The sequence below is a fragment of the Petaurus breviceps genome, unplaced genomic scaffold (assembly GCF_028583685.1).
Source record: "Petaurus breviceps papuanus isolate PSGF00001 unplaced genomic scaffold, PetGlider_PUasm1.0 91133, whole genome shotgun sequence".
In the NCBI taxonomy this organism is placed as follows: Eukaryota; Metazoa; Chordata; class Mammalia; order Diprotodontia; family Petauridae; genus Petaurus; species Petaurus breviceps.
Window position 1 is genome coordinate 76,295,563 of NW_027187419.1, and position 15,651 is coordinate 76,311,213.

General features: G+C 38.9%; 1 protein-coding gene across 4 annotated transcripts in view; it reads left to right on the forward strand.

Moving 5' to 3' along the window:
- The first annotated feature begins 226 nt into the window (after positions 1-226).
- Positions 227-15,651, forward strand: part of FMNL2 (formin like 2) — a 35,500-nt gene continuing 20,075 nt past the window's right edge. For all 4 annotated transcript variants that reach the window (XM_069080196.1, XM_069080195.1, XM_069080197.1 and 1 more), the window contains exons 1-6: positions 227-350; positions 2,045-2,366; positions 4,708-4,899; positions 10,584-10,708; positions 11,483-11,685; positions 14,388-14,622. In XM_069080196.1, coding sequence (XP_068936297.1) covers positions 285-350; positions 2,045-2,366; positions 4,708-4,899; positions 10,584-10,708; positions 11,483-11,685; positions 14,388-14,622 — 1,143 coding nt within the window. In that variant the 5' untranslated portion in view covers positions 227-284. The remainder of the gene's footprint in view (positions 351-2,044; positions 2,367-4,707; positions 4,900-10,583; positions 10,709-11,482; positions 11,686-14,387; positions 14,623-15,651) is intronic.

Sequence of the window (15,651 nt, forward strand, 5' to 3'; positions counted from 1 at the left end):
CAATGTATAATTATCATAAGTAATTATTCTTGCCCATATTAAAATAGACAGTCATACTACTTAATAATCTGTGATAAGCCAGTGATGACTTGGAAAACTCTCATGGTCTACCGATCATATTTTTTGAAAATCACTATCCTAAGGAAGGATAACATAGTGAGAAGGGTTTTCTGAACCTTAGAAGTAGGTAACTCTGTGTGGCTTGACCATATGGTATAGTAATGTAGCTCCTTTTCAAACTCTTCCAGTTGTCTGAAAAGCTGCAAGACACAGAGAATGAAGCCATGGCCAAGATTGTGGAACTGGAAAAACAGCTCATGCAGAGGAACAAGGAGTTGGATGTCGTCCGAGTAAGTGGGACAATGACAGTTTGCCCAGATGCAAAATTCCAGGGAGTGATTTCGAGCTTTCATCCAGTTGGATATGGAATAAATTATTTTCAGGAGAATAGAATGATATAATGTATATGAGATGATATGGTATACAGATAAGTAGACACGTAGATCAAGAGTTCATCTACATAAATGTGTGAAACATGGTACTACGAGTTCAGTAATTTCTAATCGAAGGATTGGCACTGACCATCCTTTCCCATGTGGCAATGGCATGAACCAGTTGTGTTCAATATTGCATTTGGTTGGAAATATAAACACAATATGAATCTGATTGATGCCACTTGTTTTTTATTAGGATTTAGGTTTCTTTGCATTGCTTTTCTTTAATTCCATTTGAAACCAGATTTCTTGGCTGCCATGGAAACAATGAAATCATAACATAGACAGGACTCAGTGGCATCTACCAAGAAATTCAAAATAAATCCCTTTTATTATCAACAAGCTCAGATATTTTATTTGGCATTGCTTTTGTTCTCCGTGGTGATTTAAGTAGTTCTGAAATGCCAGCCATGTGCTTGGAGCTATGCATAGCATAAAAAGACAAAGGTTGTCCAAGGCTTCTGGTCCATGGCCTGCTTTTTACATACAACACTGTTAATAAAATGACACAGGGCTTATGCAATGATTATCAAGTCTAGGTCCTTTGCTAGATATCTTTATATGTCCTGAAGTTAACTCCAGTGAGTTTACTTTATGGCACGCCATAGAAACCAAGTTTTAACATATGGACTTAATTCACATTGAGATCCCCACAATGTTAATAGTAGACAGGGTGTGAAGAATGTTTGACTGTCTGCTGGAGGTCTAGGCTAAGAGATCACACACGCCAATTCCTGCAAGTGAGATCTGTGCATGGGATGAACTTTCTCCCAGGGCCCTCTTCAGGCCCCCCTAAGAAGGGACTGAAGCTGGGGGAGGAGGGTTGCATTTGCTTAAAGAGGTAGTAACTTTCTTTTCTGTTTAAAACCTGGACTCTAGAAATGATCACTTGGTGATACAGTTTTTGGATACAGACACATCACCCTCTAGAAAATGAGGAAAAGCAACAGTAAGCCCTGAGTCTTGGCCAGGGAGAAATGAAAAGTATCTATGCACCAAACCAAGTGCAGTCAACCTCTGATTATTCATGAGCAGATGATCTATTTTGTGCATTATCTCTGGGTATATTTTGAATCCAACCTGGCTTCGCTCCAGCATGCTTCTTGGGCCCTCTCCTTCCCTTTTCACCTGGTATAATCCTGGGAAGGGAAACCTAATTTTATAATTAACTGATGCAAAGCACAATTAGGAAAGGCAGTTAGCTACTTGAAAAAAGAAAATCATGTGATTTGTTCCAAAGTCAACTTAAAATTTATAATTATTTTTGGATGATCTGTGCCCTGCTTCTTTTCCACCCGTGGCTAATTGGCAATTGACTGTTGTAGTGTAAAGTGCTATTACATTACAAATAAACACTGAACTAAAATGTGTTGCATATTGTCTATCAGTAACGAGCACTTTTCTTGTTTCTTAAAGAGCTCTACATAACTTATATTAACATCTGTATGTTCACCTTTAGATTTTAGAAATGTTCCTTCACACCCTCTCAGTCATTTTCCAGTGCAATCCTGGTTCTCCTGTCACAGGTTCTTGACTGAGTTCTTTTGCAGGAAATCTACAAAGATGCAAACACCCAAGTTCACACATTGAGAAAAATGGTCAAAGAAAAAGAAGAAGCCATTCAAAGGCAGTCTACCCTGGAGAAAAAGATTCATGAACTGGAGAAACAAGGGACCATTAAAATCCAGAAGAAAGGGGATGGGGACATCTCCATCCTGCCAGTCGTGGCTTCTGGGACATTACCTGCAGGGTCAGAGGCAACAGCTAATCCTAATGCCTATGTAGGACAAGTCTCCGGAAGCCCTTCCTCAGTACCATCACCACCACCTCCCCCACCGCTACCTCCATCCACAGCAGTATCAGAAACAGCAGGTAAGAAGCCCCCAAAACTGAAATTGGTAGCAGGGGTGGGAAGGTCATTGCCAGACTTCTTCTTAGCTGTGACAGTCTTGAGAGTTTAGCAGGCCTCCAAAGGGCAGATGGTTAAATATGTAGGCCCATTTTTTTCATTCAGTCTGTATTTTGCTTCTGTGTTCTCAGGTAAAGAATGCCTTAAATTTAAGAAAAAAAAAATCTTATGAAATATTTGAATGTTCACAGTGCCCTGAGCACTATACAGCTCATACAAGATATGACTGGTAAAGGTAATGTAATGTGACTGATTAAAAAAAAAGAAAGACAGAAAGAAACTTAACAGATTCTAACCATCTAACTAGGACAGCTAGGTTGCACAGTGGTTAGAGCTCTGAACCTGGAGTCGGGAAGACTCATCTTCCTGAGTTCAAATCTAACCTTAGACACTCACTAACTGTGTGACCCTGGGCAAAGCATTTAGCCCTATTTGTCTCAGTTTCCTCATCTGTAAAATGAACTAGAGAAAGAAATGTCAAATCATCCTGCATTGTCTTTACCAAGAAACCCCAAATGGGGTCACGAGAGACAGACACGATTAAAACGACTGAACGATAGCAACCACCTAACCATTGGCCCCATTCATAGGAATTACCTCTTGGATTCCTCTTTTAGAATTATTTTCAGAATGTGCTTTGTGGTGTGGCTAGGAGAAAGCTCTAGCTTGGGAGTTAGTAAGACCTGAATTTGAATCCTGTTCTGGCTAGTTAGTGCCTGTATGACCTTGGGAAAGAGGGTTAATTTACCAGAACTTCAGTTTTCTCCTTTATAAAATGAGGGTAATCTTATTTGTACCCCCTACCTCAGGGTTGTTTTAAAAAGAGTTCTTTGTAGTCTTCAAAGCACCATATAATAAGTAAATACACACACGTAATGTGATTGTTATTTGGAATATCCTCCTCATTGATAACACTTGATATTTTTATATCATGCACTTGAATACTTTTTATATTTAGAAATAGCCAAGAATAATTCAAAATCAAGTCTGATAAATAAATGAATACTTAAGGTAGGCTTATACAATTCTGTGTCAGTAATGAAGCATCTGGGTGGTCCAGTGGGTTAAAGCACTGAACTGAGAGTCAGGAGAAACCTGAATTCAGATCCCTCCCAAGACACTTACTAGGTGTGTGACCTTTAATTGCTTTCAGCCTCAGTTCCTTCATCTGTAAAATAGGAATATCGATAGCACTTACCTGCCAGGTTTGTTGAGGGTCAAAAAAGATAATATTTGAAGTGTTTTGCAAACCTATGTAAAGGCCAGCTATTATTACAGAGTAATAAGAGAATGTGTTGGAGGTGGGGAAATTTTAAACTGGTTCTTGGGCAGCTTCCAAGAGGAAGTTTCAGGAGTATTTTAGGGGTGGGAGTTGGGGAGGGGGAAACAATGGCTGTATCATTGCAGAAAGCTGTAACCCTTCCAAGACCACTTCAGAGGGTAGTCATTTGGATATATAAATTCTGGTATTCTTGTTCAAAGCTTCATTGCTCTGGGGATGTTTTTTGTCTGTGCGGACCATAACCCCCTTAATGCCCCAGTAGACAGTTGATGGTAATGAGTTGCTTTGGATGGAACAGCTTACTTGGTTATGACCAGGGGACGTGCCTCACTAAATTCAGGCTGGCTGATCCTGGGACAACAGATGAACAAGCACCGCCAGGCCCACCCTGAAACTTTTCCTGCTTTGTAGTTTCTGTCAGTTTACACTCAGACATCGTGGCCCTTAAGAACGGAGTCGTTTACACATCACAAGGAAGCATAAAATTTTGACTTAAGTGGTCCTGAAAGTGGCGGAGTGTGTTAAAGATAAATTAACTGTCTAATTGCTTTATTGTCACACCACATATAGGACATATTCTTTGCCTTTAACATTTGAAGGTTTAAAATTGCTTGTCTGGTTCACCTTTTCTGGTTACATTTTGATTTCAGAAGTTTGAGTGCAATGAGAATCCATTGGAAAACTTGCTATCCTCCTTAGATTAACTGTCTTAACATGGTTAGCTTTTCATGGGTAGCTTTCAGGAGATCTCTGAACTTGGGTGAAACAATTATATCTTTATTTTCCCTAACCTTTAACTGAAAATTTTGCATTTCCTTTTATTGTTTAAAAAATTCTTCTGAGAAGGGGTTCATACCCTTCACCAGACTGCCAAATGGGGATCTTGATAGAAAAAGAAGAGTAAGAACTTCCTGCCTTAGATATTTGCTTTCAATCATGCTGAGAGCAGATCCTAAAGAGTAAGCCTTCTCATTTCTGTGCCACCTTCTCAATTAAATCATTTCTTCTTTCCCTCCTGTTAGTACAAAATGGCCCAGTGACAGCACCTGTTCCTCCACCCCCTCCTCCGCCCCCACCACCACCTCCACCACCTCCTCTCCCAGGACCAGCCGCTGACACTCCACCAGCTCCTCTACCACCCCCGCCTCCTCCATCAGCACCCCCACTGCCTGGCACAGCTTCCCCCACAGTGGTTTTCAACTCAGGATTAGCAGGTAAGATTGTGGAATTAGTCTAGAGGAGGATCCCTTTGCTTTTTTTTTTTTTTTTCTGATGTGTTCTCCCAGAGGACAGGAGTTGTATTTGAAGGAACCTTGGTAGTATAAGGTTTGGAGTGAAAATGCCTGCTCTAAGAGTCTGTCATTAGCCATTACTTTGTCCATTCCCAAGTGACACTCTTCTTTCTAGGGCCAAAGTTGTTTTCTAAATGGTCCATGAGCTCCCAAAAGTCTGCCTCTCAGATGTTGTTCAAGTTCTCCCCCACGGTTATGGCCAAAGCCAATGGAAGGGGACGACATCTAGGTTCAGAGGTGAATACACTTTTGTTCATTCACATAGCAAATATTGGTTTGGAGTGATTACTCCCTGCAAAGCCCGTATCGGTGCTTTCAGAGAAGGACTTCCAGCTAGTTTTATTAAGGACAGTGAAGATCTTGTCTGTAAAATAGAGAATGCTTTTTTCCTCACAGTAATTGTGTATTGTAGACCCTTAGGCGTCACATTAGTTTATTTGAGTGCATTAGAGTTTCTTCTTGTGGATCAGGGATTGCCAGCAACAGCCTTTCTCAGCTCCTTTCAGCTGCCTTAGAAGAATTCATGTTACATGTAACTTTACCAGGAGACAGTAAGAAAGAAAAAAGTAAATTCTATGCTTCTTTCTTTATCAGAAATAATTTCTATAGATTACCCTTAAGCTTTGAAGTATAAATCCTTAATTTTGAATCACAGGACTGTTTTTCTTTAGGAAATGGAATCTATTTTACCAGTCAGCACCCCTTTCACAGGTGCACACACATCTGGGTGTTCAGACTTGCTCTGAGCCCCACCTGCTGTGTAGAATAAAAGAGTGTGTTTCCCACTCAGATCAGCTTCAAGAGGTTGGGGGTTATTCTGACAAATAGGCCTTTCTCACCTGGTGGGACTTTCCCCACCTGGCCATCTGCACGTTTGGGCTTTTTCTGGAGGATGAAACTTCACTACTCTAGCTTCCATCTCAAAATTTCCTGCTCCAAACCCACAAGGCAACAGTTTCTTGGATAAGCCAGTGCATGTTCGAGTTCCTAATCCCTTGAAAAGTGCTTAATCATGTTACCAGGAGACCATTAGGACTACTTAGCTTATCCCTTTTGGTAACACAAATTTGACACCACCAAATTCTGGCATCATCAGGCCAGTACCATTGGGTTTTACCCTCCCTTTTATGTAGCTTTTATTAAAGAGGCAAGTGGAGGACCTTGCCCAAAATATTCAGAAGAAATGCACAACTTATTTCTCCTCTTCATCTTCTTCCAGTCTGCCATTTTCTCCTAGAATTTTTCTTTCTTCTGAAAGAGAAAAGGAGGGAGAAGCTGATTTATCATGGAACTGGTAGATGATGGAATGTTTTTTAAGAATGACAACTCCCAAAACCTCCTAAAACCAGTCCCCTGGAATCCATTTAGCTGACAGGCCTGTCTTAGTGATCACGTGTGAAATACTCTAACCCCTCTTGCATACCTGAACTTCCTAATTAGGCTTTCCATTAGAGCATTATAAAAAGAACATCCAAGTTGTGAGAGGCATCTGTTGTTGAATTGCTGATTTGACTCTGCATCTTTTCTGGCTGGTAGGGTGTGATGCGGCACCATATGTGCTGACATTCACCTCTCTCCTCCTGAGTTTGTCCTAACATTATCACTCAGCCCTGCAGTGATAGAACAGATGAGCTTGGCAGCAGAAAGGGTCAGATCCCCTTCCAGTTGACCATTGGCTCAGCAAATTGACTTTCTAAGATATCTTTAATCTTCCCATGATTTAAAAAGATTTTAAACCAGTAGTCTTGGTTTGCTTGATACTACCATGGGGCACAAGAGCCCCTTATGAGTTTATTCTCACTCAGCTGTTTTCATGACTGGGCACAGCTATTTTCAAAGCTGCTACAATTAATCTTATTTTCTCTATGCTAGTTGTCATTTAGAAGGATGTGAATGGGTAACAGGGATTCCAAATTATGGATCACTTGCTTGTGGAATTGGGAGATTGCTTAAGGAGGTGCTTAACACCTGAGTGCCCATACCCAATGCTCTGGTAGGTAATAGTGTCCATTAGCACTGATGACATCTTATTAGATTTGCAATATGTGTGGCTGGCATTTTCATTAACCATTCCTCTCCATGTATCTTGGAGGTCTATCAGAATAAATTTTCTTAATGATGAGAGGCAGAGAGTTGGACAGTTTGGCATAGAACTATCCCAATTATGAATCTGGTGGCAACTCAGAATTCATTAGGGCTTTGACAGCACAGGGAACAGCAGGCCATACTCATATATATATATATATATATACATAGGAGCAGTGGAGTGTTTTCCTTTTAGATGAAGATGGGGTTGGGTTGGAAGAAGGCTTCTATTAAAAGCCCATGTATGGAGTGTACACTTGGATTTACAGATACGACACTACTACTATTTATATCTAAGCGGAAGACTCATTCCACAAATCTATGAATCTTTGAGGGGACAAGAAACTTCCAGTGCTTTGGGGGCATCACCTACCAAACATAGTTGGCTTTTTCTCCCTGGCTAAGGCATTTTCATTGAGCCTAAATTAATGCTCTGGCCTTGATAAGCCATACAGTCTGGAGCTCTCCAGTTGGTTATAAAGTTAAACATGTAGATATGAATGTACTGTGTGGGCTTCATGTGAAATGTGGGCTTCAGTTCATTGGAATTCTTTGTTTAAAAACAAAAGACTCTTCATATCCTATAGGATTGGCTAGCATCCTTTCCTCCCCTCCTCCCCCAAGCTTGTTTTCATAGCTTTATAGTTGTTGGAGGTCCTTTCTGTGAAATACAATTAAACATTTGGTCTGTTTGTTCTCTAATAAGGGTCTACTGAAGAAAAGGTAAAGAAAAAAAAAAGCTTTGATGCAGGCCTTCAGAGATTTTTGCTCACTCAGCGTTTAGTTGTGAAATGCTGTGTCAGGATAAGCATGGGATACAATACTAAGAGTGCATGAACTGCTGAATGGATGACTCTAACCATGTCTAATCTTTGTTTTATTTCCTTTGTCCTCTGCTTCCACAAAAGATGGGCCAATCAAGCTTTTCTGTAGGTTCCTTCTCACTGAGTGTTTTTAAGTATTTACCCACGTCTTCCTGTCAATTGCTCTGTGCCTTGACATCTTTCCACTCCATGTTATTTTAAGGACAGACTCATTACATTCTGACATTGTGTTTGAGGAGAGTCATGATGTTGGCTTACTGTTTCCCCACAGTTTTGCCTCAGACTACTTTAGCTGAATTGGTAGATAAGATTTTTCTTCTTCCTTCCTTCCTTCTTTATTTTTCTTTCTTTCTTCCCTCTTTCCTTCCTTCCTTCTTTCTTTTTATTCCTTTCTTTGTCTCTTTCTTCCCTTCTTCCTTCCTTTTTCTTTCTTTTCCTCTTTCTTTCTCTTTGTTCTTTCCTGTTTCCCTCCTTCCCTCCTTTCTTTCTTCTCTCCTTCCCTCCCTCCTTCCTTCCTTCATTCCTTTTTGTTTTAGGGCTGTCTGTCTTTTGTAGGCAGACTCTCTTCCTCATGAGAAAAGGAAATGTTCTTAGTTAGGTGCAACTATCTTGAATCCCTGAATTTCCAGACCTCCAATTTCTGAGAGGGTCACACACTTTTAGCATAGGAGAAGACTTGCTAGCAGTGCCAAGATATGCTAATATACCAAATCATAAACTTATTCTCACCCTTCTACTGCTCTGTTACTCTATCAGTTGTTAAACCAGCAAAGCTTCTCCCTCTGACTTGGGCAGGGGTCAAAGTTTATGGGTGGTGACAGTCTCTATTTCGCTATTTCTGAGCCCTTGCCCCCACTTCCACCCCCATGTCAGTCCTATTGGAAATGGCATCTGTCAGAACAAAAGTGTGCTTCCTTTACATTTTATAAAGATCCACTCATATGGAGGACCTCTGTGAGGGTTGGGAGACTTAAGACCAATACTGACTTTACCCCACTGACCATATGAGGAAGTAGGATTAAAACAAGTATTGTTTTTGAAACTGAAGCACAAGAAAAACCCAAATGGAGAGGGTAAGCTTTTTTTAGTTTACTGAAATTTCACACTCCGGAGAGGAGACAAGGGAGAACTTGAGTGGAATTTCCATCTCTGCTCCCCTCTCCCCTCCCACCACCACCATACCACCCTCATGCAGGGCCTGAATTCTTCTGTCCCCTGAAGGAAGGAGAACTGAAGCTCACAGGAGTTAGAACTAGTGGAAGATAGTGATAGATTTCGTTGTATAAAGGCTGGATTTGGTAAAAAGGCTGTGTCTGTGTTCCTGCATGCTTTTGTATGGATTTATATGATGACATTCCTGCTGTTTATATGGCCTTTGTGACACTGGAGGAATGAGAGGCAACATGTTTTCTCCCCCTTTCCATTAGCTACAAGCAAGGGAAATGGCTAATAAGGAAAAAACCCAACAACCCTTCAAATGTATGTGCACTGAATTTTCTGCCCTGGAACATTCAAGCTTGTCATCCCTACTTTATTAATGATGACAAATGGTGAAACTTCCCAGTAATAAAATGTGCCTCATATGACACACTTGAGAAGAAAACTGTAGCTGGAAGTCTTCATGTTGTTTTATTTACTAAGTGGATCTTTGGTGGATCACCTAGTCTATCCTCAGTTGAGAAAAACTAATATGATTTCTTTGGATTGACCCTCCCCCCTTCTCATGAGAAGAAATGAAAATCATTATTTTTGTTAAAACTTTATAGTCACATGTGAAAAATAATTGACCTCCTGTTGAAAATTTGCTCTTGAAATGAGGAAGAAAAGTATGGAATCCCTTACTGAGCACCTAACTCATTCCTTGATATCTGAGGATCATTGGCTCTTACAGAGTTAGAAAGCAGCTTAACCCCTTTTTTACCAATGAAGAAAACCCAGGACCAGAGAGGTAAAGGTCACTTGGTGCTTTTGTCTACTTGAACATTTTTTTCAGAACTTCATAGGGCTTAGTCTGTTTGAGCCAAGTTTGCCTTGAATTGAGTTCTCAGAAACAAAACTAATTTTTCCATAGGTATAATCCAAATTATACAAACCATTAACAGGAATTTATGGCTTTGGCTGAAGGTTTGTTCTTCCTGAGTGTACATCCTTGGCATTTTGGACAGCTTTATCTGTAATATTTAATGAAAGCCTTTAAAGACTAGTTTGAAAACTTGAACCTTGAAACCAAAGGTTTAGGAAGTTAACATCACAAAGCAGTTTACATTTGGCAAGACAGAGCTCAGTCGTATAGAGGGCTCACTCAACATTTTCTGCTGTCCAGTAATGTTGGCAGTAATTTCTGAACTCACAGAAAAAAATGCCATTTGTTCTGGTTTTATTCTGAATTTATTCATTCACAATATGATGCAGTAATCCAGTTGCCTAACTTGAGTGGGGGGTTGGGTTGGGGAACTAACAACTCTTTAGTTTCTAGACAGTTTTAGAGTCCATCAACCAACTGAGAATTGAACTAAAAATCCCTCTGGTTTTTGTCTATTGAGGCCACATACTATTTTCAGGATTTAAAGCTTTGGATGACTCTTGCCCATTTTCCTCCAGTGATGAAGTGTCATCTGCAAGGATTGTTGTTTGATTGTTCCAGATGGTCCCAATTTCTTTGCAGAATTTTAATTTTGTTCCTTCTGATGCCTGTAGCCGTGAAAATCAAGAAGCCAATCAAGACAAAGTTCCGCATGCCTGTTTTTAATTGGGTTGCTCTGAAACCCAATCAGATCAATGGGACAGTCTTCAATGAAATTGATGATGAAAGAATTCTGGAGGTAATGATGCTCTTAGTGGGTATAACTTTGCTTTCTGATCTGCCCAGTAAAGGTAGTTTGGCTCAGCCAAGATAAATCTCACCATGGACGTGATATTTCCAGTTACACAGAGGGGAAATAGGTCTGTGGATACTGAGCTAGAAGAGAACTCATTGGCCATTTGATCCAACTTCTTCTTTTACAGTTGAGGAAACTGAGATTCAGTGAGATTAAGCAGCTTAATTCTAAGGTTCACCCAGGTGGCAAATTTCAGAGGCAGGAATTTATCCTAATCCGTGTAACCCAATCCTGTGACTCCAGAGGCAGTGTTCTTTCAGGTGATAGTATTCATTATTCATTAGGCTCCTGAAATATATTGTGTTAAGCATGCATATGACATAATCCTTTTTCCTTATAAATTTTAAGATGACATGAAAAACCTCCCTTATCCATTCTACAAATGCATAAGGATCCAAATATCACAACATGAACCAACTACTTTGGATAATCAAAATTCATAGTCGTGGCCATGTTAAGTCAGTTTGATTAGCTTTTTTGAAATAATCAGTTCTTACCTACAGATAGTCACTATTTTTAATGCACTTGTGATTGAAGTCTCATTCCAATTTTAAACTAGGAAAAGATCTAAGGCCTCAGTCTTAGGCAAAATATTAAGCAGAAACTCCTAGATCTCTGATAAGCATGATGAATAATACTTGAAAAACTCTCCAGGGGTTTTATAAGTAAATTAAAAACACAGAACCAATTTTCCAATTTAATTTTTTCTTCCTTCAGGATTTAAATGTGGATGAATTTGAGGAAATATTCAAGACAAAAGCCCAAGGTCCTGCTATTGATCTTACTTCAAGCAAACAGAAGATAACTCAAAAAGGATCAAACAAAGTAACATTACTAGAAGCAAATCGGGCCAAAAATCTTGCCATTACCTTAAGAAAAGCTGGAAAGACTGCAGATGAGATATGCAAAGCAATTCACATGTAAGTTAAGGGCATAGTTCTGTAAAAACATATTCAAGGAGGTGTAGGGGAAGCAAAAAGATATATAAAACAGTTATGGCTTGACAGGAAACAGAAATGATTCTATAGGAATAAGAAGACTCAGCTGTTCTTAGTATCTGTGAGCAACAGATTTCCTTTAAAAAGAAAACCTAAACTCTTGAGTTGTATCACATCCTGATGCTAAATAGGTGGAGGAAAAATTACCTTAGAGAGAATTAGAATGAGTAATTAATATCTCCTGGATTATTTTCTCTTTATATTAATATAGAAATATATTTATTGTTTTATTAGTATGTATAATTTTATAATATGCTTATATTAGCATATCAACATAAAATACATTTATTATATTTATATATAAAGCTGCTATCTTATGTTTGCATTGTACATTGGTTCTGCAAACAAATATCCAATATAAGCTTTGTATGTGTTAGGGAAATAATGGTGAAGTGGTCTATTTTTTCCAAAGTTACTGAATTTAAGTCAGATTTGTTGAACTTATATAAGCTACCTGGTATCTTGGGAATGATCTAAGTGAATACCAAAAACCAATATGATGTAGGCAAATGTGAAAATTCATAAGAAGAAGAATGTGTTTTTTAATGTTCATTTGGCACATTAAACTCAGTTCATTTTTGGCCTTAGATTGCATTGAACGTAATTGTGTTAATTTACTTGATTATAAAGAACATCAAAGCAATCATTTGAAGGTCATGGTGACCTTAATGTGGGAATAGGACACTTTTTGGAAGTGCTTTGTGAGATTAAAAAGTCCTCAGGACTTGGACTGTATGATGCCATTATAACATCTTGTTAGTGTATCATTACAGCCTTCTAGAACTAGAAGGAGCCTTGAGAGGTCATCTAATCCAGTGTCTTGTAGCTGAATAAGAGGAAGATTACAGATTTTACTTTGGTTTGCTAGTATATTATATTTAAACTTACTTTTTTTTAAAACATTCTATGATTGAGGTATGTTGTGATTATTAAATGTAATTCCATTGTTTCTTTAAAAAATAGGGGTAATTCAGATTTAAAATTAAAGGTTGAATTGAATATTCACTCTGGTGAATTCTTTCAACTTTACATGTGTGACTCCTAGGCCAGAATATCTAGTTTTACTTGATTTGGTTAAAAAAAAAACCCAATTATTTGAATGTCTTTATCAAAGTAAAATAAATTTGATAGACTCTTTTACTGAATTTACCAAGGGTTCTGATATCATGTAAACAGGCTTGATTTTTACAAACATTACATCTATGGATCCCTAGAAAAACTAACTCCATTGTCCTATTTCTCCACTCTTTGTCAAGCAGAAGTTTTCTCTCTTCCTTGGTTTGCTAGTGTCTAATATTTAAACTTGTTCTTTATTTTTGGGGGGGGTAGGAGAAGGCAGGGCAATTGGGGTTAAGTGACTTGCCCAAGATCACATGGCTAGTAAGTGTTAAGTGTCTGAGTTCAGATTTGAACTCAGGTCCTCCTTCCAGGGCTGGTGCTCTATGCACTGCACCACCTAGCTGCCCCAAAACTTGTTCTTAAAAAAAAAAAATTACATGAATGGGGTATGTAGTGATTATTAAATATAATTTCATTGTTTCTTTAAATAAGGATAGTTCAGATTTAAAATTGGAGCCTGAGTTTAATATTCACAGAGGTGAATTCCTTCAGCTTGGCATGTATGACTCTTAGACCAAAATATCTTTTCTTAGTTAATTCAGTCAAAAAAATTAGTCACTTGAATGTCTTTGCCATGGTAAAATTAATTCGACTGTTTTAGTGAGACCCTGCCATGACATGTTCCTGCAGATCAGTTGGAATGTGCTGCTGGTAGAGAGAGCCTTTGACGGCCCAAGAAAATTAAGCCAATATCATGGTTTAATAGAATAATGGATTTTGAATCTGAGGGCCTGGGTTTCTATCCTGACTCTGCTCTTTGTTGCTTTTGTGACCTTAGGCAAGTCATGTAACCTCTCAGACGCTCAGTCTTATCATCTGTAAAATAAATGAGTTGAACTTGGTGATCTGTAGTCCTCCATTTCCAGGTTTCAATCTATGATCCCATGAACTGAGAATGAGAGTTTTCTATGTGGTTTAGGTTTTCATAAAGGATGCCTAACAATAGCACATACTTTATCATTGTTTACTAAATTCCTTTACTCACAAATTTCTTTTCTCATAATGCAGCCCACCTGTGAGGTGGGCACTGTGGGCATTATTGTCTCCACTTTACAGATGAGAAAACTGAGTCATAGAGTGGTGATAGTCATTACCTCACAGTAGTGAGGTTTGGGGTGAGCCTTTGGACCTGGTTCTTCTGACTTCATTTATTATTAAATAAATACTTTATTTAAGAAATAAAGTATTTACTTTGATAAAGACATTCAAATAATTGACTTCTTGCATTCTTCCCACTATACTATGCACAGTTGCTTGATCATCCATCGGGATTGGTTGAAATCAGTTGCACCACATCAAGATTCTGAGTTCCCACACTATCTCTGCCAGTATTTGTGTTGTTTAGAAGCAGCAAAGTCTCAGACCTCCAGAAATGCTTAAAGACTGACCAGTGTAGGAGTTATGGGGGGTAGGCAGGGTTAGCAGGGGTCACTAAATAAGGAGAAGGTTGGTTTTTTTCCCACTCTCTTTCAGTACTACTTCTTTCACATCTGTCTTCTCCTCAGATTTGACTTGAAGACCTTGCCAGTAGACTTCGTGGAGTGTTTGATGAGATTCCTGCCAACTGAAAATGAAGTGAAAGTGTTGCGGCTGTATGAGAGGGAAAGGAAACCTCTGGAGAACTTGTCTGATGAGGATAGGTTCATGATGCAGTTCAGCAAAATTGAAAGGCTCATGCAGAAAATGACCATCATGGCCTTCATTGGAAACTTCTCTGAAAGTATCCAGATGCTCACACCTGTAAGGCTGGGTGCCAGCCCTAAACAGTAGAATTCCTCTGAAAAGCACTTAAATGTTTCCTACAACTTTTCTCATGCTGCTTCCCTATTCAGTCAATCAGTTCAGTCAATCAAATCAATTGACAAGCTTCCATTGCTCAAGGGTGATAAAATTCCCCCATGAGGTATCTTTTGCTGTGGTTGCAAAACTCCTTTGGACTTCAAATATAGCTCTAAAAATAATGAGGAGTTGGAGGGGATGGAGATTGGACTTCTCGATTCATTGTCAAACTCACCAAAACAACCATGTCTCTTGTCTAGATTGACTAGACTGAAAACATGATGGGCATCATCTTGCCCCATCCCGTCCCCCCCCCAAAAAAAACCAAACCCAAAACCCTCTTTATTTTGGAATATGGTATTTTACTTGAAATTCTTAAAATTATCTTAAAAGTAGGAATTTGTTAAATTCTCTTTGTGGGTAATTAGATGTATATAGCCTTTGACTTCTTGGCCAACTCAGATAGTCGATAGTCTAGCATGGAGTAATTTAATGCAGACAGGCCACTTGCATACTATAGAAAACTTTAGATTGTTTTTTAAAACCATTTCCTAATTAAAAACTGAATGCTTCTTGCTTGCCAAAGGGAATATTTCTGTTGAAAAGAATATTAGTTGACAATTATGCAATGCTTTGGGGTTTGCAAAGGGCTTGATATACATAATTTTCAGTTGAGACTCAACATTACTGTGCTATGGTTATTACAAGTATTATCCCAATTTCACAGATGAGGAAACTGAGACTCAGAAAGATTGTGACTCACCTAGTGACAGGGTTTGAGCCTAGGCTTGATGGATTCCAAGATCAGATCTCTGTTTGCAGTGTGACTCTGCCTTTTAAGGATAATCATATCTACTTTACGTTTCCCAGCCCTGATTTTTCCATCCTTTCTCTTCCCCATTGGTTTAAAAGTAGAAATATTATTGCACTATGATATGGCAAGCTGGGAAGATGAGGGCTCCCTGGATGGTACTATTGACTGTCAACTGT